Source organism: Acomys russatus, chromosome X, assembly GCF_903995435.1.
Source record: "Acomys russatus chromosome X, mAcoRus1.1, whole genome shotgun sequence".
NCBI classification, from domain to species: domain Eukaryota; kingdom Metazoa; phylum Chordata; class Mammalia; order Rodentia; family Muridae; genus Acomys; species Acomys russatus.
The window spans coordinates 62,203,310-62,228,052 of NC_067169.1; the positions used below are offsets into that span (position 1 = coordinate 62,203,310).

General features: G+C 34.6%; 1 protein-coding gene across 1 annotated transcript in view; it reads right to left on the reverse strand.

Annotated features, from left to right (window-relative positions):
• Positions 1-2,022: 2,022 nt before the first annotated feature.
• The window catches only part of Chm (CHM Rab escort protein), a 159,960-nt gene continuing 137,239 nt past the window's right edge, over positions 2,023-24,743 (reverse strand). The window contains exons 13-15 of the mRNA XM_051142168.1: positions 14,413-14,511; positions 8,954-9,114; positions 2,023-2,686 (exon numbers count right to left, since the gene is read on the reverse strand). Of these exons, the coding sequence (XP_050998125.1) occupies positions 2,498-2,686; positions 8,954-9,114; positions 14,413-14,511 (449 nt within the window). The 3' untranslated portion in view covers positions 2,023-2,497. The remainder of the gene's footprint in view (positions 2,687-8,953; positions 9,115-14,412; positions 14,512-24,743) is intronic.

Sequence of the window (24,743 nt, forward strand, 5' to 3'; positions counted from 1 at the left end):
AAAATGACATCTATTATATATGTTTTCTTGGGCAGGCACACCAACTAGAAAAAAATATACAAGAGCAAAATCCTAGTTTTTTTTTTTATCACTGAAGTTAATTATACCTTTTTTTTTTGTTACTAAGAAACAGGCATGTATATTTAAATACTTTGAACAAACAAGTAAATTTTTTTGATAACAGCAACTTTAAAATTTTAAATTACAGAAATATTTGCATTATGTAAAACACCAGTTGTATTCATATGACTTTAGACTTATGATTTTACAACACTACCTTAAGGTTTGCTGTTGTTTTGAACTTAAAAACAGTAAAAACTATTATTAAGCAATAATTTAAAAAAAATTTAAAAAGCTTTTCAATTGTTTAGTATTACATTCTGAGGCAACAAGAAATAGGTAGAATTGTCTACAATTTTTAAAGACAGTTTTGTGGTATTTTTGTATTTAATAACATTCTGGAGCTTTAAGCATTTCAACAATATGTTGTGTAAGTGAGCTGAAGAGATTTTTTTTCTTTTTTTTCTTTTTTTTTTTTTTTTGGATTGCATCAAAAGGATGAAAAAAATACAGTATGAGCTGGGCACAAAAGCAAAAAATACTTGCCGTGTTGCTCTACAATTTACACAGCTGAAGTGCTCAAAGGTTTCTAGTTATTCTAAGCCTATCTAGCCTAATTGTCTCCTTAGATAAGTGTACATGCTGCATTTAGGAGGCCTTAACACTAAGATTATAGCAAAGTATAACATTTTTATTGGCACAAGTTAACTGTGATTTTATTCCACCTTACCATTCTCATCTGAGAGAAACTTTCATATTGCTGGTATGGAGAGCCAGGACCAACACCTGGTACATTACAGGTGTGTACTTGGCATTTAGTGCATGCCCTAATAGGGCTTTAGGAAACAACAGCTGACTTAAGAGCTGAAGCTTTGTGACGAAGTAGGTTACAATGTGATTCTGTCCCTGATATGTGTGACATTATATAAAAGGGAAAGGGTACTACAGAGAAGGAGAGGGCTGTACAGTGGGAGGGGCAGGCAGCCTGAGACCCTAGGAAGTGTTCCCTTTTTCTCAATTCAACTCAATCTGCAAGGGTCAGCAAGACCTGCATTCCTTGGATTTTCCCATTTCTTTAGAATCTGTACTGGGAACTTCCTTTAATATCTTCTTTGAAACTTGCCCAGGTCAGGAACCAGCTGCACATGGAGGACTCTGTGCTTTTCACCGGAGCCATGGCTCCCTGACAGGAAGAATTGGATTTATTTATTGTTTATTTATTTACAAGCAGTTCTAGGTCGAAACTATTGCTCAAACAAAGTAGACTATCAGAGCTTGGAGACATTTAAATGCAGGCCTTGTAAAGAGGTTTGCTGCCAATGTAGAGCCCTCATGTTTTCATGGAAAGTGTGTATTACAGTTTATTAACTGTCAAGTTGCCAGGCATATGAATTTATGAAGTATTCCTAAGACTTCAAAAACCATTCCACCTATTACTAATGAGTTTAGGAAACAAGCTTGCATTTAAAAAATTTACTGCAATAAATATAACACTGTGATCATGAGGTTGGCTTGATATTTATCCACAGATTAACCAGTGGGAAAGTTCCAAAACAGTATTTTCTTTTAATAGAAGAACCATTCTAAGTATGGCGCTGCATTTATGTTCATAACTACTCTGATATAGTAGGCACAGCATTAGACATCGTATCTGGAGAAACTGCAGATAAGAACTGGCCTACTATTTTGAGTAGAAAAGCCATGGTCAAATTATTTCTGTAGACAAGGAGTTAGTGCTTCAGTTACTTGACTTAGTAAAATCATGGAGGATCATTGTTCCTATTCAAATATTTGCTTCGTCTTCCATTTCTTCATCTTGAACATTAGCCAGTATGTTTATCATTTACATCCAAATCACTAGCTACTAAGAAATTATGGTTAGGAAAGTTTCTAAATACCTTAGTATTAACATTTTCAGTTCCTAACATAGAAAATAAAACCAACTTTTACTCCAAATATGATAGTTTAGCTTTACTATATTGTATTTACATATGCTTCTATCTGTTATATCATATCCAGAATGAAAATATAATTCAAATAACCAAAATAAGTTTGTGAGCTGAGCTGATTCACCAGATGTGGCTTCAAACAAAAAAGATCCCAAGTGGCAAACAAATTTATGTGAACACCACATAATTATTAACAATGCATAGGATCCGTTTCACATCATGGCTACACTTTATATTTTTCACCTGCAAATCTCACAGGTCTAGTATCTTAAAACAGGCAAGTCAATGTGCTTTATAAGACTTTAATGTTCCTAGAAATGTCCTCTTTGAAGAAAAATCCTTTTGGATTTCTGGGTCTCATTTCTTCTTGTAATTTTGCCTTATCAAATGGTTGTTGCTTTTTAAAAGATTTCAAATACTGCTTCTACCAAGAAGACTTTGAAGCCAAAAGGAACTTCCAAAGTAGGGTATTGTCTGATGCATAGCCACTATTCAGAGGGCTCCCCTGGGTTTCCCAGCTCTGTACTTTCCTTGGGAGTCTCTGAGTTGGCCTCTGGTATGACACTGGATTCAGAAGCTTCTTGTGAGCTGTCGCCATCAAGAACAATATCCTCAGGATTTGGTGGGGCTGGACAGAAGTCTTCATTTGGGCAGATTTGCTGGAAAATTGTTTCTGCCTAGCCAAAGGTGAAAGACAAATTAATATTTGGACATCAGCCTAAATATATGTGCATTTGTGGTACTATCTAAAAAAATAGTATCCTCAGGTTTCAACCAGTGCATGTGGCTGAGTTTATCAGGAGAAAGTAAAAGAATAAAAAAGCAAACCTGATGCTAATAATAAGCAGATAATAAATGTGGCAAGTAACAATAATCCATTACAAGGTATCAAAGAATCCATTATAATCCATTACAAGGTGTCAAAGAATCCATTATAATCCACTACAAGGTATTGAAGAACACAATGGTGTCCTCTACTGCTTCAACTTTTTTTCATAATGCACATACAAGGTCATCTTTTTGGCCAAAACTTGACCACTTATGGCCCAAAGGTTCAACCTAGACCACTTCTTGCCTTTGTAAATAAGTATATTGGAACACAGCTCACATTAGCTTACCTCCTATCTATAGATGAGTTTTCTCTTTAATGGCAGAGCTGAGGAGTGGCAATAACTAGTAGACAGGCTGCACAACCTAAAATAGTCACTATCTGGACACCTTCATCAGATGAGTAGAGATAATATTCCTTGGAGTTTAGTGGAAGGGTAATAACAGAAACTTTGAAGCTTTGAATTTGATTTGAATTATTTTTATTATATCTGTGTATAATGTGTGTGTGTACAAGTGCCATAGCACACATGGAGAAGCCAGAAGACAACTTTCAGGAGTTGGTTCTCTCCTTCTAACTTGGCTTCTAGGATTTGAGCTCAGGTTGTTAGGCTTTCACGTAAGTACTTTTAAGCACAGAATCATTTGTTTTTCATTTAATATAAATTTGAAAACAGTTTGTTTTTTAGATATGCTTCAACGGTATACATATTTGGAGCATAACATTTACTGTGTATATACTTTATAAACATTTTTGAACATTTAGTTGAATTTGTATGTATATGCATACAGTGGCATCTTGACATCATAGTACAATGATTACCAAAAACAAATGAATTAAAACATGCTTTCAGTTGGACTTGGAAAGTACATTAAGCAAACTGACTCAAACTCAGAGTGGCAGAAATCAAATTTCATTTGAAAATGCCAAAATGATACCAAAACTTTTTATGCTACTTAAAAATGAAAACCTTCATAGCTACCAGTTTGTATGTCTGTAGTGAGAACACTTAACATCTGGTCCCTTATAATCTCAAAGGAAAAAAATACCTCAAACAAAAAAATCTTATCTATGATAACATTACTGATGAAATAAGCTAGGCATAAAAATTAGTATTGCATGATTTTACATATATGAGTAATATATGTAAATCATAGAAACAATGGTTAGGAACTATAAAGTGAGGGCAATAAGGAAATAACTGTCAGATGATATAAACTCTTAGTGACAAGATGACTAACTGCTGTGGATCAAATGTGCTGCAGTGACCATGGTTAACTCTGTGCTGCCTACTATGAATATCTTTAATTAAATACGAGTGATGCTTGCTTTGCTCTTCAGCCTGAGCAGTCAGCATGTTTTGTTTTTTTTTTTTTCCTAGAGATTCCAGGCTCCTACAGAGGAGGCTCAAAGGCCTAAATAAGTCAAGGCTTCTACTACTTCATACCTCATTTCTCCCTGATGGCTTTTTGGGCCTGGATTTCCATCCTATCCACTTTATTCCTCCATATAAACGTTGCCAAATCATGGGACTGTCTCTTTCTGTTTCTTAAATTCTATTCTTTTCCCACTGACAAAGTTCCAGCATGCACCACCTGTCAAAGAGACTACTGCAACAGATTTTAATTTGTAGTATTCTTGCCTTAAGGATCCTGCCTCATACCATAATCCATCTCTATGCTACTCTCAGTGGGGTTATGAAAAACAACTCTATGCTACTTCCCAGCTTAAAACCGCCCCATTACTGACAGGAAAAAAAATTACAGTCTTAACTACTACATTTAAGATCCTTCAGGCTTCCCTTTGCTGGTCTTATATTCTATCATTTCTTTCGACCTCCAGCTCTCCTATGTTTTCTTCACTAAGAAATGGTTATTTTGACTTCTTTAAACACAATGTTTATGTCCTGTGTAGGTCAAGATGCTGCTCTCTCCACCTGCACTGTTTGCTTTGAATTGAGTGGGGTTGGGGGCATGTTCCTCATCCATCATATTCCACCATACAAGATCTTCATTATCACCACACTCATTTGAATGTGTGGCTTCTAAAAACCACATCAGGAAGTGTTGTCAGTATGTAAGTCATCTGTGCATTTGAAATCATAAGCTGTCACATATGCATACAAGAAAGTTAAATCTACATAGCCAATCCCTAAATCCCTATGTACTACCAAGTAAGAAAAAGTACAAAATCTCCCAATGCTAAAATGTAGAATTTTATTTGAAAAAAGAAAAATATTAAAACTCTGCAGGGGCCTGTGTTTTCTATATAGACAAAGGCATCATAATATACTGAGAGTGTTTAAGAACAAAATCCTTATTCAGAAAGCAGAAGTTGTCAATAGGTGACTGAAATAACCACATGGTGATATATATACTGGAATTAGCTCAATTTATCTCAGCAAAGAGGCAACTTATAAATATTATTGATGTTCTCTAAAGATGAGATATTTTTCCTAAGGTGGATATATGATGTAATATGCTAATGAGCACACAAATGAACATTAATGCTGTTTTCTTCATTAAACTTTGCATAACCCATTAAAATTATCTTTTATGAAGCAAATAACCACATGAAAAAAATTCCCCTTTAACTGTAATCCTCTAGTATGTAGGATAGATCACAAAAGCACTTGCGTTATAACACCTTATTTTAAAAGCCATTTTGTTTTAAAACAATGTTTTATTTATTCAGGAAAAAGTATCAACTTCAGTTAATTGGCTAAAAGCTTATTGAAAATTTCGTCTTTCAAGAAAATTGGGTCACCAAAGGAAAAATACAGGTATCAGATTAAGCCACAAATGCAAATCTTAAGGCATGGGCAAGAGTTGTAATTTCCTGCTCGTTTGACATTATTTAAGGCCTACCATGATTTTTCAGGACCAACATTAGACTCTAAAGAGAAAACATAAAATATTATGACAAAAATCTGGATCATTGTTCATTGCATTGCTACTGTGCCTAAAATATATTTTAAACATTCAATTAAGGTCAATTGGTACTAAAAAATTCTTGATACTGATGGGGATATAATTGAATCCATGTTACCTGTGGCCTTCTTTTTTTAGTTTTCTTTTGTAATTTAAAATTAATTATTTAAATATCCCAATAGTAGCCACCTTCCGCTTGGTCTCACTCTCCCTCCCTCTTGTCCCCTCCCCCTCCCCCGTTCCTCAGAGAAGGGAAGGCCCCCTCCCACACTACCAACCTCAGCTCATCAAGTTTGAGGATGTCATCTTCCTTAGTGGCCTGGCAAGGCAGCCCCACCAGGGGAAAGTGACCAAAAAACAGATAACAGAACCCATGTCAGAGATAGTCCCTGCTCTGCTCCCCTTACTAGGGGACCAAATAGCAGTCTACAGATTGGGAAAAGATATTCACCAATCCTACATCCAACAAAGGGCTAATATCCAAAATTTACAAAGAACTCAAAAAAATCAAACACCCACAAATAAAATAACCCAATTAGAAAATGGGCACAGAGCTAAACTGAAAATCCTCAACACAGGAATCTCGAATGGCTGAGAAGCACTTAAAGAAATGCTCAACAGACAAGACTGGGCGGGGTCAGTGTGGAATGATGAGCTTCAAAGAATCTCCTGATGGAGATAGCTTCAAATGTGGCAAACAAGGCACTGGGCAAAATGTCCTCATTTCTGCCACAGACAGAATTCTGCCTAAAAAATGGGCAAGCTTGGATATAGGCAGAGTCGACTGCCAAGACAGGGTAAGCAGGTCCTCATAGTTCCTCCCTCACAAATACGTCTGTCAGATATACTGACTGGGTCAGAAGGCTGAGGATGATGGTCCAGTGTTTTAGAGAGTTTTGGGTGACAAACTGTCTCTGTCTTTTTTTTTTTTTTTTTTTTTTGGAAGCTGCTAACCGGCACTTACTGTTTACTCAGGTAGTTAAATTTATTCCTTCTCAAGTCTTTGATGGGGTTGAAGATTAGGTAGTTTAGTCTTACAATTAAGCTTAGCTGTTTAGGGGTTAAGATGTTTTTAGGTCTAGATAAATGTTTTAAGTTGATAGAGATAAGATATGATAGATATTGATTTACATTTAGAATTATAGACTCACTGAGATAGGAAAGATACTTTCTTCAAAGTTGCCAAATACTAATATTCAAAACCCTATGAATGTAACATTTACATAGTTCCTGATTGTTTTGTGGTTCTTCTAGCTGTATGTAGTTTATTATATATATATTTATGTAATAATATAAATGTATATGTATATATATAGAATTAATTATAAGATTAAAAAAAAGAAATGCTCAATATCCTTAATCATCAAGGAAATGCAAATCAAAATGACTCTGAGACAATTAAAACACTAGATGGAATGAACAAATAGGCTTTTTATATGAAAATCTAAATCATTTTACAGAATAAGTACAGAAAATGAGTGGTAAATGTTTTCTAGTACACTCAGCCATGCTCAAAATGTCTAAAGGATTTCTCTACTCCACTATCTGGTTTCAAGGCAGACACTGCACTGTGATGTTTATTCCAAGTGGTTCTGTAAACATGCCCACCATTTGTTCTGTATATTGCCAATAAAAAACCAACCAGCCAGTGCTGAGCAATACAGAGAATAGGGTGGGAAGTCCAGGTTCACCAAGGGGAGGAGAAAGAGAGAGGAAGTAGGAGATGGAGCCGTGAGGAAAATACCAGGAAATATCAGAAGTGGATCAGACCTAGGGTATGATTAAAATAAAGTATAATGTGAGAAATCTGAATTGGAGGAAGCTATATAGCTAGGAGGTTTAGGATAGAGTATTGTGCTCTAGACTAAATGAAAAAAACAAAAACAAAACAACAACAACAGACTCTGAGATTTCATCTTACACCTGTCAGAGTGGCTAAGATCAAAAACTCCAGTGACAGCAAATGCTAGGGAGAATGTGTATAAAGGGGAACACTCCTCCATTGCTAGTGGGAGTGAAAATTTGTACAACCACTTTAGAAATCAATGTGGTACATCCCTTCCCATAAAGATTATGGAACTGAAGAGGGGGTGGAACGATGAGCGAAGTGGTTACGAAATACTGTCTTGCAACCATCAACTCACAGCATCTGTGTTCACAGAAGTTGAGCCCTCATAACAGCCAGCGGGAAACAATGAGACTCAAGGGGATCTACCACTTAGTACTTATCGATTGGAGGCAGAATATCTGGTTGTGCATCCACTAGTCCATGCACTCAATATTAGCTTCGAACGTAAGAATCATATACTTGGCCCCAGAACTATGTCAGCAAATGAAACAAACCCCAAATAGTAAATAAGATTATGAGATTTGAAGTATGTGTGAGTATGTGTGTGAGAGAACTGGAATGAGTACGTAAGTAATCAGAGTATACAATGTACATACATAAAAGTACAAAAAAACAAAATTTACTAAAAAACAAAAATAATATTAATGATCTACTTGTTGATTCAAAAACATCTGACAAAACTTTACATGTTTATCTCAAAACAAACCTTCTCTTCTTTTCTTCCTATCCAGGAAAAAAATATAAAGATTTCTAATGTATTTTAAGAATCATCTGCTTAATGGAATCATGGTGTACTTTTCGCACCTAGAATAAGTGTATACTTCTTCACAGGGCTAGCCTACTTGATTTAACATACTTCTTGGAAATTATAATAGCAGCTTTAGGGGGGTACTGGTTTGAGTCAAACATTCATGTTATTAGGTTAATTATGTAAAATGAAATTATTCATTCTTTTCCAAGGTTAAGAAATGTATCAGACTACTGTACAATTGTATCTTACATTACTAATTATAGCCTTTAGATATGGTTCAGGTTGTTGGAGGTTAACATCTATTTTTATAAAATATGTATCAATAATCTGTTTATGTTAGAAGAAATATGTGAGAATACTGGCATTTTAAATTCATTTTGAGAAAATATATTTCTAACTTCATTCTTTATTCTTACAGTACTACTCATAAATAAGTCTATACAATTCCTTTTAGAATTCAGGAAGCAAAATAACTGATTTAAGTGTTTTGGAGCCAATCGGCATTAAATGAGAAAGGAAGATGTTTTATGGGGAAGCCCCCTTCACTCATCCCATCAGTTTCTTTGAGGGATACCAATGTCTTACCTGCTTGACTGCATTATCATTTCCTAGCCCACAGTCTGGGCCAGAGCACACATAGACATTGGACGGTAAGTCATTATAATAATCTCTACTGAGATCTGAAGAATCTCTCATATTGAAGTAGAGTGCCCATAGAATTCTTGGCTTTTCATCTTGTTCATTATCTAATGAGAGAAATAAATTTTATCACATTTAAAAAACTTAATTTGCTACATTATGTCACCAAATACTAATAAAGCGATGACTAGACACTATAGTAAACAAGGCATTTATATATAAGCAATTAGTGAATATGAAAACTATAAATTCTAAGGTAAGTACATCGGATATCCAACAATGAAGGCCTTTCAATCCAGGACAAGCTAGGCTTTTAAAAATTATTTATTTTGAAAGGTTGGCAAGATGGCTCAGCAGGTTAAAACATTGGTTACAATGGTTACAATGCAATTTCTTGAACTCATGGAAGGAGGAAAATAACTCTTGAATTGTCCTTTGACCAGTGTTGTGTGCACATGCACAAATACATAAATAAATGCAGCAAAATATTAAAGTTCTTACAATCATATTCACCATTGAATTATCTCCTCGAATTAAAAAAAAATACCATAAATCATGTTTCACATAGAAAAACAACTTGATAAGTTAGTAACTAAATAGTATATACATATAATATGTTAATTATAATAAGTGACATTATTCAGAATAAGCAAAAGTATAGTGAATATAGATAGGAGTTAATGGTTACTTAGAGGTCAGGGAGGGGGACTGGGGACACAGGTCAGGTGGCTATTGATAGGTATGGAGTTCCTTTGGCACAGGTCAGAAATAGAAACGTTTTACAGTTGTTTCTAGTGATGTTTAGACAATTCTGTGACTATACCTTTTAAAACTTGGAGTTTTCACCTGGAATGTGAAATTTTTATGGTATATGAGTGAGTTTCCAAAAATACTATTTAAAATAGCATATACAGGATTTAAAATGATATATTTTAACCCTCACTCTAATGCTTTATGTTCTTTATTCATAAAATTAATGGTAACCAATCAACCAACCAACAAACAAAAACATCTGGGAAAAAATGAGGCCAATAGATTAAATGTCACCTTGAGTCCAAGTTCTCTTATTTAACAACAGGCATCCACTATGCATGTTAGGCAATGACAGAGGATCTGGAGGACATACACATGGGGCAGACTTAGTTCTGACTCTCCTGTTTTAAAAAATTTCTCCTAATCCAGGGCTTAGCACACAAAAGGTATTCATTAATTTATGAATATATTTTAGTCCATTCTTAATAATCAAAATAGAAAGTGTTTACAGAAAGGTCCAATTTTGTTAACCTCCATTCCTGCAGCCTATTTTTTATCGTAGTGATGATCGTTCTTCTGCCTCACATCTTTTAAAATGTTATAATTAAACTTTCTTTGGTTGAAGACAGAAAATATTACTGTTAATATATGTATTGATTATAGTTTTCTCTACCCCAACTCTGCCCAAAATTCAAATTCTGAACAATGACAGACAATAGTCCAATTCTGTGAGACATAGTGTGAATGATTAAAAAAAAATGCTAAAGGTCTAATTATCCAATTGCTGTTTTTACTGAATTAGCAAACAATTCAATTAATAAGAAAGCCCTAGTCCCCAGGATAAAGTTTATTTAATTTAAAATATTTCTACTGCAGGAAGAGCAAATATGTCATTTTTCTAGTTTGTATTGAATAATTCATATATATTAGTGGGAAAAGACAAGAAACTGAGTTAAAGAAGTGATTAATAAGGAGTCTTATTTTTATTTAACATTGTTTTCATATTTATTTATGTTAGATCGGTGTGTATAGGTGTTTAGCCTGCATATATGCCTGTGCACCATGTGCATGCATGGTGTCTGCAAAAGCTAGAAGAGGGCATACAATCTCCCACAAACCAGAGTTAATAGACAGTTGTGAGCTGTCATGTGGGTACTAGGAATTGAAGCCAGGTTCTTAGGAAGAGCTAGCACTCTTAACCACTGAGTTGGCTCTCCAGCTCCAAGGGTCTCTTTCTGATGCCAAGATTTGAGTCTGAGATACCACTAATTCATCTAGGGATATAGTAAGTGGCAAAAACTACTTAGTAACAAAACAAAGTAAGAAACTGACATTTCACAGCTAAAATTATATGGCTTTTAAACTAAATTGACCAGTGAGTTCAGCTTCACTAAACTGTAAAAATTTACTTGAAAATACCACCATCAAATATTGCAAAGAAATGCTACCTATGTGTGATAGCATCAAACAGTGCAGCAGGGAAGTGAGCTAAGGTTTGGAAGGTCCTTAGTGGGGCTGAGGTCATGTCTAGGCATATATTAGGTGAGCCTATCTTGTAGTTCATAAATGTTTCCTGTCTCAGAGGACAGCTTTCATTCAATACAGGATCGGGGAAATGAATACTCCAAGAGATTTTAGGAAAGAGATTTCACAAAGGTTAAGGCTCTGACAAGAAAGTATGTAGAAAGTGAAAATTGACAGTCTGAAGATCAATGGTCTGGATACAAGGGAGCCATCAAACTTTGACCTTAGAACCTTCCAAGAGAAATGTAATTGCTTCATCTTTCTTGGAGGTCAGAGAGGGTGAGGGAATGAGGGAGGGAGGAACGGAGGAGAGAGAGAAGGGGGGAATAATATGCACTCTGAAGCAAATAATTGTCCAAACTATTAAAGCTGCTGAACTCAATTCAATCAGTGGGATGATATGATAGACTAAAGAAGTAAGGGGTGACACAAAGTAAGATTTTGTGTTATTTAAACAAGAGTATGTACCAAATAAAGTAAGTAAAATAAACATCGTGAACGCAAATCAAATGTAAGCAAGTACTGTCTATAGGCACATGCCATGTGTAGGGAGCAAGTATGCTAATGTTTCAGCCCTGGAACACATAAAAGTGAAAATTTTAAAAAACCACAAGAAATTAAGATATGGCATTTGATTTACTGATACAAGTATTTTATACTTTTACCATTCACCAAACAAATGCTTTACCTATGAAGGAAATTTGTTTTTCAGGAAAGCATTGTTCTTAGAGATAGAAATGACTACAATGAAACGAGACAACTCCATAAACCAGGAAGAATGGAGGAAAAGAGAAAGAAAGAAGACAAAATTGTGATGATACTACATTCTAGACATTTAAAAATACTGTACTAACAAAAATTTTGTTTTACCTGCACTGAAAAAAATCTTCTATTTTGGGGTAAAATAAGAAATCAGAGAAACTCTGCAAGTAAGAAACATATACCACTTACTTTATCAACTCTTGGTGTTTACAAGTGTATTCTGGATTCAACACAAGGAAGTGAACTGTAAGCAATCACTTTGGTGTCTAACCTACAGAATGAGGCTCATTAAGCATAAAACATCAGATTACTTCCTTAGATTAAATAACAGAGGAGGATTTAGAGAGATTTGATGTGCTTAAAGGAGTCTGGTGGGTGGGTAAAAGTACAATGATTTCTTTGAAGAGGTCAGAATAGTCTCTGCCTGATACCCATGAACTGGAAAGGTAAAAAAGGCTGGCACTGTTCTTAGAAGCCTACTATAATTCTCCATATACACTGTCAATCAGTCTTATAGTGGTAAGCAGAACATCATCCTTTTCAAAAAATGAACTTCCCTGTAAGGTGAGTAGGCTGAATTTCATAAAGACTTCTGATGTATAACACCATGTAGAATGCAAAACTCAATTGTGAAAAAACAAGGCCACACAATATTATTCTGTTGGTGCATGTTTCAGCAAAAATATATTTACAATATTTTAAACTACAAAGTTTCAGATAATTTTCAAATATTCAAAACATAATAAAAGCGTGGGAAAATACAAGCTTTTGAGAGAATATCATGCTTTAATGTATTAAAAGTTCATATTGCTCATAAAGTTCCTTCTTCCTCATTTAGGCAGGAAAATGAATTGAGTTCTCTTCTGCAGGTGACTTTGCCTGTTTGACCTGCCATGGCCCAGTGCTCACTTTATCTGGTGATTCATTTTCAATAACTCCAACAGTATTTGTTCTGACATTTTAATTAAAATATGACCACTACCTCATCCTGATGATAAAAAGGCCTATGTGTCAGGGAAAACTAGGTTTGCAGTGCCTCGGTGCACCTGAGGACCCCTCTGGCATAGTTCTTGTGAAAGAATTTCACTCAGGTTCCAAACAATACATCATTTCAAACTGGGATCACTTTAGCCATTAAGATTAATCTTAAAAATCTAAAATGGCTAGTGGGTGCTAGTTAATGAACATGTAATTTCCGCCAGCTTGATTTTGTAAAACAGAAAATTAAATTTATTTAAAAAGTGAAGAATAATGGTATGGTTACTATATTATTTGGCACAGTCACAAACTGAAATTATAACAGATACTATGAAAAGTTTCAGGAGTGAAAACAATATTCACGGTTCTTATGATCAAGTTATAGATTCAATTAAAGTCTAAAGATAAAACTGTGACTCCATATTAGGTTGAGGAATATGACTGTATATTTATTAGAACTTTGCAATCAGATTTTTAATGGTAATTCAAACATTTATATGAATTAGATTAGCAGCTATAAATGGAAAACTTGCCTTATACATACATGTTTAAGTCCTACTCTCTATCATCTCTGCACTAAGAAAGTAGATAACACACAGATGATTAAAATAAGCAGAACGATTAGGAGTAAAAACAAATAGCTAGCTATCTCAATAAAAGTATCAGTTAAAGAAAACGGCAAAATAAGAATAGATGAAAGTAAAAGGATTCAAGTGAACATGAAAATTCTTAAATTATCTTCACTTCACATACATGAAGAAGATCTATCAAGTTATAGTTTTGTTCATTCAAATACTATATATGATATGATCCACTCAGAGCTACTTGTTAGTTTTACCCTCTTATAGGTGAGGGACTGATTTCTAAAAATTCAAAGTGCAAAAGTATTTTTTAACTATGAGTAAGAATCATACTGTGGCATTTAAATAGCATTTAAACACAATTATTTAATAGTCAGGACTTATATATATCTGCCAGTTAGTGGCAATATTAACATTTATAAGTTGAATAAACAATTCATTTTAGAAGTGACATTTTGATAATGGAAAATATGCATTTTTTATAAAAATTCTATAAAATAAATATTATTATAAAATAGTACCTGTAATCTTACCAAAATTGATTGAGAATTTTTTTCACTGCTGGCATGCAAAAGCATATGCATATAAATGCATATTTTGACAACTATGTATCTTTCTATATATAGGACTATTTTCCTTTAAAATTAAAGAATGATTATTTCTCTTCTTATTTATGCAGTGACTGTTCAAACTCCTGAGTAAACAAGCATGTAAGAGTTATTTTTGAGTACTGAACTTTAGTTTACTTCATGAGATATTTAAGAGAAATATGTTACATTACCTTTCCATCACAACCCATTTTCTTACCTGCTTCTATTTCTGTATATGGAGTAAACAATTTTTGTACTACTCCTCCTAAATCTTCTCTTGCTGTTTTAGAAGACATGCAAGTCAAATGCACCAAATCTGGAAGGAAAACAAAACATTCTGACATCCTGCTCATCTTAACGGTTTTATTCATATTCAAAGCACTAAGCTAGTATCATGGGTAGTAGTAACTAGATAAATCATGGTTCCTTTGTTTACTGATTTTACAATCTAGTAATGAGAGGACAGTAAAACACCAATGAATCATATCATACAACAACCAAATATCACTAATGATAGTTGTTAAAAAATAACTCACACACCAAGGCTCAAAGGTAAGTAGCAAGTAAAGTTATTTTTGTAAAACAAAGTAGTAAAGCATAAGAAATCATTTGTGCATGCATGCATATGCGTGCACACATGCAAGCATGTGCACACACATACAGAGATACACACACACACGGGTTGGGGATGGAGCAAAATAGATCATTTGTTAGTCAAAAGAAGAACCCATTATACACACTTAGTTGATAAGTTAACAATAAGTCATCTATTCATTGCAGAGAGTCCATAAAACCTTTTTGGAGAACATGGCTGCCTTAGTTTGAATCATAAATATCTCAAAGTCCATAAAATGGGAGTCAAAAGAGTCTATATAATATTTATAGGAATTCTAAATTACTTATCTTTGCATGTACAAATCCATATTGCCTAGACTTGGATAATGGTTTGGTTAGAGAATATAATGCCATGTACAAAATGACCCATCAAAAAAGTGAAATAATATAGTCTGATAGAACTTCTGGAGGCATATATACAAAAAATTATTATGTAATGGAAGATAGACAATGTGTACAGTGGGATAAAATAGTGGCCCTAAAGAACCCAATAGAGAAGAGCGAACCAAGAAGTTTTTTCCCTAATATACCACTAAAATGTATATTCATTTCTTCTCTAAGACTTTATCTAAGAATAATAGAACTTTTAAAACCGCTGAAAATATATTTCAAATTTTACAATGAAAGCCCAAATCAAAATAGAATTCATCATTAAAATTCATTCCACAGACACAGAAAGCATAGCATATATGCACACTAGGATTTTATCCAGCCACCAAGAAGCAAATCATGTGATCAATAGAAAAACAGAATTTGTTGTGCCAAACAAAATGATACCTAAAAGACAAACATCCCTTTATTTCATAAGTGGAACTTTCGGAGAAATAAAAAACGGGAACACTTAGGATATAAAAAGGAAAGAGAGAAAGGAACACTAAAAACAGTGTGTGTGTGTGTGTGTGTGTGTGTGTGTGTGTGTGTGTGTGTGTGTGTCTGTCTGTCGGTCTATATGTCTGAATAAGATCAGAACATATTACATGAATGTATGAAAATGCTGTAGTGGTCAAATATGGGGCACCAGAGTTTGTGTGAGACCTGGTGGCACTCAGAGGAAGGATAAGCAGGCTACCAAGAAGAGACTTGATACCCTATGAGTCACAGTCATAGGGGAGGGGAGTAAGGGGAAAATGGGAGGGAGGGAGGAATGGGAAGATACAAGGGATGGGATAACCATTGAGATGTAATATGAATAAATTAATAAAATATATTAAAAAAGAAAGTGTTGTAGTGAAATATGTTCCTTTGTATAATTAATATAAAATAAAAATTGATTTCACATGCAAAAGATGTAAAATAGCTAAGATTAAAATACGGAACTCTATGTGTATGTGTGTGTGAGAGAATGTGTGATGTATATGTGTGTAGGGGGAGATGAGCTCCCCTGTGGGGAGGTTGATACTGTGGAAACGGGGTCTTCCACTGAATCTGGGGGCTCTAGGTTTCAGCTAGAACGGATTGCTTATGAGCCCACGGGATCCATCTGTCTCTGTCTCTTAGCACAGGTGTGTGGCCATGCTGAGCTTTTCACATGGACGCTAGGGAAACAAATTCAAGCCCTGTCTACACAAACATTTTACCCATACAGTCTTCTCCCAAGCTCCTGGGAACTTTTAAACGAGAACAAAACCCAAGTTTTTTAGTCTTTCTCATCTACCAAGGGAAGTAATATTATAGGCTAGCTTATGAATGATGAGTTTCTCTGACTACACTTTGGTTTTCTTTGTATTAGGGATTTTAAATTAGGATCATTTTTGAAATTGAATTATTAATCTTTATACCTCATGAGTCCTTTGTAGGACCAAGCTTTAGAAACCACTTTTCTCAATTTCTCAAATAAAACTTTTACTTAGTGCTTCATAAACATTTGTTGCTAATGAAATTTCCTTGTCATGAACAGACATTAATTTTGCCATTGTTGAAGAGACACATGTTTCGCCAATGTAGGATGTGAGTAAAATATGACCAGCTCCCTATGTGAATGCAGAAAATTCATCTACCAGGACAGAAGCAAAGAACGTTCCAAGAGATCTCACCATCCTCAAATTAAATCTGTGCACAAAAAGCCTATAAAGTTGTAAGATGTATTTATAAAATCCTTAAGTAAAATTTAAGAGTCTTAGAACTGTCTATACTTGCATGTATTAATATTCTCCCATTACTGTATGCATGCTATATATGCCTTCTCTACTCTCATGAAAAGATATAGTGTGATTGTCACTTTTGTAGAAAGCACAGATAGCCATTAACGTCAGTAGTGCGCAGGATAACACACACAAAAAAACCTTTTTATAAGGTATGTAAATACATTAAGGCACTATAGTGATGCTGAACCCTTCCTTCTACAACACCAATTGATACATAACAATCAATTTTACTTTTCTATTTGTCAAAATCATCATATATTAATAGTATTTGGGCTAATTTTGTATAAAATAATATTAACTACTCAATCTAAAACAAATGTTTAATAGTTTAAATTGTTTAATAGTTAAAAGTTTATAGCCCTGTGAGATTTTCAAAAATTCTATTCCATGTGTTTCCTTATTATAATATATGTATACTAATTAGATTCCAACAAATATATTTACAGGGGATAATTTGTTTTTGCTACTATGAATAAATATTTATAATGTTAGAAATAATAGTATTTGAAATTATTTGAGCCTTCTTATGAAAAACTGTGTTTGTCAACATAGGTGTGTTCAAAGGCTAAATGATCAAAAATATGTACCCACCTTAAAAGTATAATGAAAATTTAATGCCTCGCCTGTACAGCATATTGTCATATTTCTTCTATTTTCTAAAAAACACTTACTTATATTCTACAAGTTTACTTTTTCTTCAAGGACTTATTTCAATCAATAAATGTGAACAAACCCTACAAATTAGATCAGTCAGGGCAAATATTTTCCTAGAAGCATTATATTTAGTTAGCACCTATGTAAAAAACTGTTACAAACATTATGAAATATACAACACAAGTTGCAACACTCTCCATAGGAATTATGTGAAATTACTACTGACTAAAATAAAATGCAAATTCTAAGTGTAAATTTTACATCCTACATTTCTTTTAATTCATTCAGCAACTGTTCGAAGTCTTACTATGGAAAAAAGATAACTCAATGTTTTCTTGACTACCATTCTTGTCATAGCAATACATACAGATTTGTATTGTCATTAAGAAGTCATATTACAAAATAACATTTAATTCTAATTCTGAGAATTTAATGATAATGATACTTATTGCAAAACCAGTTACTAATCACACCCAGTATCACTGAAAAAAAAAAACAAAACAAAAAAACAAAAAACTAACATCTAGAAGCCAAAATTCTCTCAACACAAAACCAGAAGTAACATTTCACAGAAGTTGTTTAGAAAACTATTATCTCTCAAAAGACATTGCTTAGGAACATATTGAATTTCCACTAAGAAATCCTCAGAGGAATACATACAGAAGTGACAAGTTGAATGTCAGATACTTGGTGAGATAATATAGCATGTTTATATGGTCCCATTTTTCTTCTGCTTTCTGATTCTGAAATGCTAAGGCAGCTTTCCCTTAGGTCTCAGGATCCACATGATTAGGCAGGCATGATATTAGGTCATCTGAATGGCCACTGCTAAAGTCTTAAGAAGCTATCTCCTTACTTAAAACCATTATTTAAAAATAACAATAGAATTTTAAACATAAAATAGATAGCATTAAAAACTGGATATAATATATGAGTAAGCAAACGGCTGTTGAAAAAGGTTCTGAAGTCAGAATACATTGGAGTTATTCACTACCTACAAGACCACAAACTTGTTCCAAAGCTTTTTAAGAGATTTTGCAATGCAGGCTAATCAACAAAGTGTGTTTTGTAGCATAACCAAAGAAAAACGTCATTTATATGTATAGGGATTGATGTAGCTCATAACTTATCTTTCACATACAGTCATAAAAGTGAACTGTAATTTATATAATATAGCACAAATAAGAATACATGGCTGAATCCATGAAGTGAAAGGGTCAGAAAAATATTTTTTTATAGTGTCAAATGGAGAACTGAGTTTGACATATATCATACAATTTAGTTTCAAAATGCAACCTTGAAAAACTTGACCCAACTTGCACTTTCACAGGAAAATTTAAGGTGGAAAAATAATACCACTCCAGTTAACCTAAGATCAAGAGGAAAAATATTCAGCTTACTTGTAAAATAAACTCTGTGCTTAGTAATAAGAATTTGAAATAACACATTTTCAAGCAGCAATTAAAAAGAAAGAAGATACTAAAAAGTGTTTTAAATTATCTAACCACACTTTATGTATGTATGTAACGTTTTCTCAGTAGAGTTGTAAAAGTAGAAAGGAGTATAAAAACAAGATCATATATAAAACTATAGATTATTCATTATTATACTATATTCACAAATCTATAATCATATCACAGGTAAATAACTTCCTGTAACATAAAATCCCAAAATGAAGCAGCTGGTACTGCCTGATTATTATGTATGGAAAAGGACTGTAAACTGCACAGCTTATGAATAACAACTTTAAAAAAACCATGAACTTGAATGTCAAATGGAAAGGTTACAGAGATGATATTTGTTCATTCATAAGTGATTTTAGAAAAATAACCCTTCATTTAGTATATAATACAATTTGTTTAGTTTTACAAAACACATTATCAAATTCCTACCAATCCCAATGGCATAAAACCAAATCAACAAAGGGAACAAGAATTTGAGTTAATATAAAGATTTTAAAATATGTAACATTACTCCTTTACAAATGATACATTACCTAATCCAGGGCTGCTCAGCAAAGGACTGCATTATTAGATGGAATGGACAACTTAATAAATACTGGTCTCTGTTTTCACTGCCAATATAGTAATATCTCACTTATCCAAAGGGTTTTCTGCACGTAGTCAAAAACCAGGAAGAAAGGCTACCTGTATTCCTCTCATTCTTTTATAGCACCAAAGATATTACAACATTTACCACCCCATCCCTCATTAAGGACTTATTTATGCTAATATTACAGGTATTATAGGAAAGCATACTTATCTTGCTTTCTGACCCTCTGCAGATAATGACTGGAAAATAAAATATCTTGTGAGAGATTTCGGTGTTCCAAATAGGTTTTGTGTAGCTTTTCCTGGTTTTATATTGGGAGAATTTTCACTTCTAAATGTTATATTTTTGTTTTAAGTACATTATGCTGTCAGAAAGAGCATTCTAGCAGGTGTGGAAAAACAGTTCAACAAAGGGAAAGAAGGAAGACACAAGAAATGAGGAATGCATGACAGAGGATCACTTAGCATAGAGCAAAGAGGCTTAAATCCTCTGAAGCTTTCAAGGGCTCTGTTGAATTACAATGGACTATAATAAATAATGACCCTGATACCTGCAAATTATAATATAGCACAGTAAGGAAATGTGAGATACCTGCTAAAAGGGTAATCAAAGATTGTTAAAACAAAGTTTTGGTTCTAGAAGAAAGTACCTGAGGAGACCAGTTCACAGTAGAGTGTGCTGACTAAAGGACTAGAGACTGAAGACTATATCTGAAAATGACATTTCCAAGCAGTGGTCAACCTTTCTTTATGAGATTCCCTTCTAAAACATTTTTATTTTGAATGAAGGGATCTCTAGTTTCCTTAGGAGGTAAGTCTGCTATAAGCATATTTTATAAAAGTTGGTTTAAGTATTTTGATAGTGATTGCATTGAATCTGTAGATTGCTTTGAAAGTTCAATTCTGAACTTCATATGGAAAAACAAAAAACCCAGAATAGCTAAAAACAATCTTGTACAATAAAAGATCCTCTGGAGTAATCTCCATACCTGATCTCAAACTGTACTATAAAGCAATAGTAATTAAATCAGCATGGTACTGGCACAGCATCAGGCTGGTTGATCAGTGGAATCGAATCGAAGACCCAGATATGAATCCACACACATATGGTCACTTGATTTTTGACAAAGAAGCCAAATCCATTCAATGGAAAAAGGATAGCATCTTCAACAAATGGTGCTGGTCTAACTGGAGGTCTATGTGTAAAAAAATGCAACTGGATCCATATTTGTCACCTTGCACAAAACTCAAATCCAAGTGGATTAAAGACCTCAACATAAAACCAGAGACACTAAGTCACTTAGAGGAAAAAGTGGGGAAGAGCCTGGAACATATTGGCACAGGAGACAACTTCCTGAACAGAACACCAACGACCCAGGCCTTAATGTCAACCATTAATAAATGGGACCTCATGAGGCTGAGAAGCTTCTGTAAGGCAGGAGACACTGTCAGTAGAACAAAGCGACAGCCTACAGACTGGGAAAAGATCTTCACCAACCCTTCATCTGACAAAGGTTTAATATCCAAAATATATAAAGAACTCAAGAAATTAAACACCACAAAACCAAACAACCAAATTGCAAAATGGGGCTTGGAACTTAACAGAGAATTCTCAACAGAGGAGTATCAAATGGCTGAGAAACACTTAAAGGAATGCTCAACCTCCTTAGTCATCAGGGAAATGCAAATCAAAACAACTCTGAGATTCCATCTTACACCCATCAGAATGGCTAAGATCAAAAAGTCATGCGACACCACATGCTGGCGAGGATGTGGGGAGAGAGGAACACTCCTTCATTGCTAGTGGGAATGCAAACTAGTACAGCCACTTTGGAAATCTATCTGGTGCTATCTCAGAGAACTGGGAATAGGGCTTCCTCAAGACCCAGCTATTCCACTCCTTAGAATATACCCAGAAGATGCTCCAGCACACAACAAGAAAATTTGCTCAACCATGTTCATAGCAGCCTTATTCATAATAGCCAGAACATGCAAACAGCCTAAGTGTCCCTCAGCAGAAGAATGGATAAAGAAACTGTGGTACATATACACTATGGACTACTATTCAGCTATTAAAAACAAGGAATGCCCGAAATTTGTGGACAAATGGATTGAGCTAGAAATGATCATAATGAGTGAGTTAACCCAGAAGCAGAAAGACTCAAATGGTATATACTCACTTATATATGCATACTAGCCCAAGGGGCATGTCCCATGAAAGACTTCACTTACCACAGAACTGGGACAGAGGGGAGGACATCCTATTGGGACTCTAGATGAGAGAAGCATGGGAGAATGGCAAAGTAGAAGGATCCAGAGGGTCCTAGAAACCCAGAATAGAACAATATGATAGGCAGATTTGGGCCCAGGGGTCCCGCTCAAACTAAGGCACCAGCCAAGGACAGTACAGGCGGTAAACTTTAAACCCCTACCCAGATCTAGCCAATGGTCAGAACAGTCTCCACATTTGAGTGGAGAGTGGGATATGACTTTCTCACATACTCTGGTGCCTCACATTTGACCATGTCCCCTGGAGGGGGAGACCTGGTGGCACTCAGAGGAAGGACAGCAGGTTACCGAGAAGAGACCTGAAACCCTATGAGCATATACAGGGGGAGGAAACCCCCCTCAGGAACAGTCATAGCGGAGGGGAATAAGGGGAAAATGGGAGGGAGGGAAGAATGGGAGGATACAAGGGATGGGATAACCATTGAGATATAACAAGAATAAATTAATAAAAAAAATTTTAAAAGTTAGTTTAATTTTACATATTTATGTGGAATAGTACAACAATTCAATAAAACATGTACGTAATATGTAATGATCAAACCAAAACAGATAGCATTTCCATTTTCTTCAGCCTGGCTTTGCATATGTGATTAATACATAATAATTTTATATATTTATGGGATACAATGGTATTTCAATTCATGTAATATAAATATGGTTTATTTATATACCAATTCTCTCCCCAGCTACACATACACACACACACACACACAAACATACACACCACAACCTTTTAAAGGTCTTTGTATGCCGGTCGTGGTGGCGCATGCCTTTAATCCCAACACTCGGGAGGCAGAGACAGGTGAATCGTTCTGAGTTCGAGGCCAATCTGGGCTACAATGCGAGTACAGGGCAGCCAGGGCTAACACAGAGAGACCCTGTCTCGAAAAAACAAAACAAAACAAAAAGTCAGTATTGTAGAAACACTAGAAGAAATGTAAATGTTTTTATTTCCACAGATGAGGGGAAGAGCTGACAGCTTTATGAATATATGACTCGGCTGAGCCTAGAGCATTTTGTTTTTGATTTTGCTTTCTTTTTTTTTTTTTTATTTTATATTATTGAGCATTTCTATCTAAAAATCCCTAGGCCTAGGCATGGAAGCGTCTCTCCTCCTTATGATCTAATCTCCTGTAAACCTGGACTTTGAAGGCTTTAGTTTCTAGCCTCCAAGACATACTGCTGAATAAGCTCACCATTTCCAGCTATTTCTGAATTCTGGCTTGCTGCTTCAACTCAGTTGATCTGGCTCAAAATTCCTCTACAATCTGACTGATTCAAACTGGCTTCCCCCAGTTTCTCATAGCATTCCTCTGCTTGGAAAAACAGCCTCTGAACTTCACTAACTGAACTGCACCAAACTGATCTGTACTGACTGCAGGAACTGAACTCCCTCTCCTGTACTGTCTGTCCCACTCTCTCTCTCTGCACTGCTCTTAAGTAGTCTGCCTCCTCCATCTCTTTTATCCTCTGCCCCCTCACTGGGCATATTCTATCTCTGACTCATTTTGTCAAATCTTTCTCTGATTCCTTAGTCATTTTGTCCCTCAATTAGATGTCATTGTTTGGGATTAAAATTGTGTGTATGTATTCCAGTCAGATCACACAGACCTAGGTCTTTGAATGTGACCCCTTGCCAAAGTAGCTGTGTTGCTTGATTAAAATTCCTCTACAAAGAGGAAAAAGACACAATGATCAAAGTGTGCAAAGTTTTGGTTGGAAAAGAATGATAAATTTAGTGATAGTTTACATTAAGGTCACCAGAAACTAACAGCCTGAACAACACATTTTTCAATGTTCTCATCACAAGATACATACACACATATGTATATGAATATATATGTGCAGTGATAGGTATGTTAATAGGTTCAACCATACTTTTAACAATGTATACAGATCATAATACCACATTTTATTATTAAAATATAATTACTGACAAAAATTTAAAAAGGGCTACCTCAAAAGTAAAGATTTCTCAGCATCTTTCTGAAAGTAGTAAGCTTGTATCAAACATATGTTACAAGAACAACCTAACTTGAATAATTTTTAACATCTCAAAATCTTTGAACCCATAAACCTTGAGCCATCTTTATGATAAAAGTCATAATTCTGTATTAAGTGCATCTTAAAAACAAGTTAATTTGCTCTTGGGTAATCTCAGGCATATTTACAATGTATTTCTTTAACAACCATACCTTAAATCACCAAAGTTCACATTATTTACGTCCTATAAATTTCACTTTATTTCCTGTGAGGAATGGATACAGTCAGTCTCCCTGGAATTTATTTGGATTATATTTAATTTACTCAGTTAAAACTGTATTAGTTACAGTGCTTGCCAACACCTGTCAGGTGATTCTTCCAATAAAAAGAATGATGAGTTTCACTCAGGATTCCATCATCCTGTTCTTAGAACAAGTACATGTGCTTGGTTCCACTTACCTGGTACTACTGATTATAATATACATAATGCTATCAGTGAGAAATGTGTTTTTCTACTGATCTAAAATAAGTGTGCACAGGGAAAATGAGTCACCTCAAAATCCACTTATAGTTAAATATCTGAAAATACATACATTTCCACAACGTGTAGAATCATTTTTACTTTTTGATATCTATACATGACAAGTAACCTGGATTATCACTCACAGTTCACCATATTTAGCATAAATCTGGGAAATCCAGAAGAGATAATACAAAATGTGGGATCTTTAAACATCACATAGTCCTATTTAGCATTTTCCTGGGGGCTTGACAAGAGGAAGGCTTAAATTACGTTTCTGAATTAAACTGAG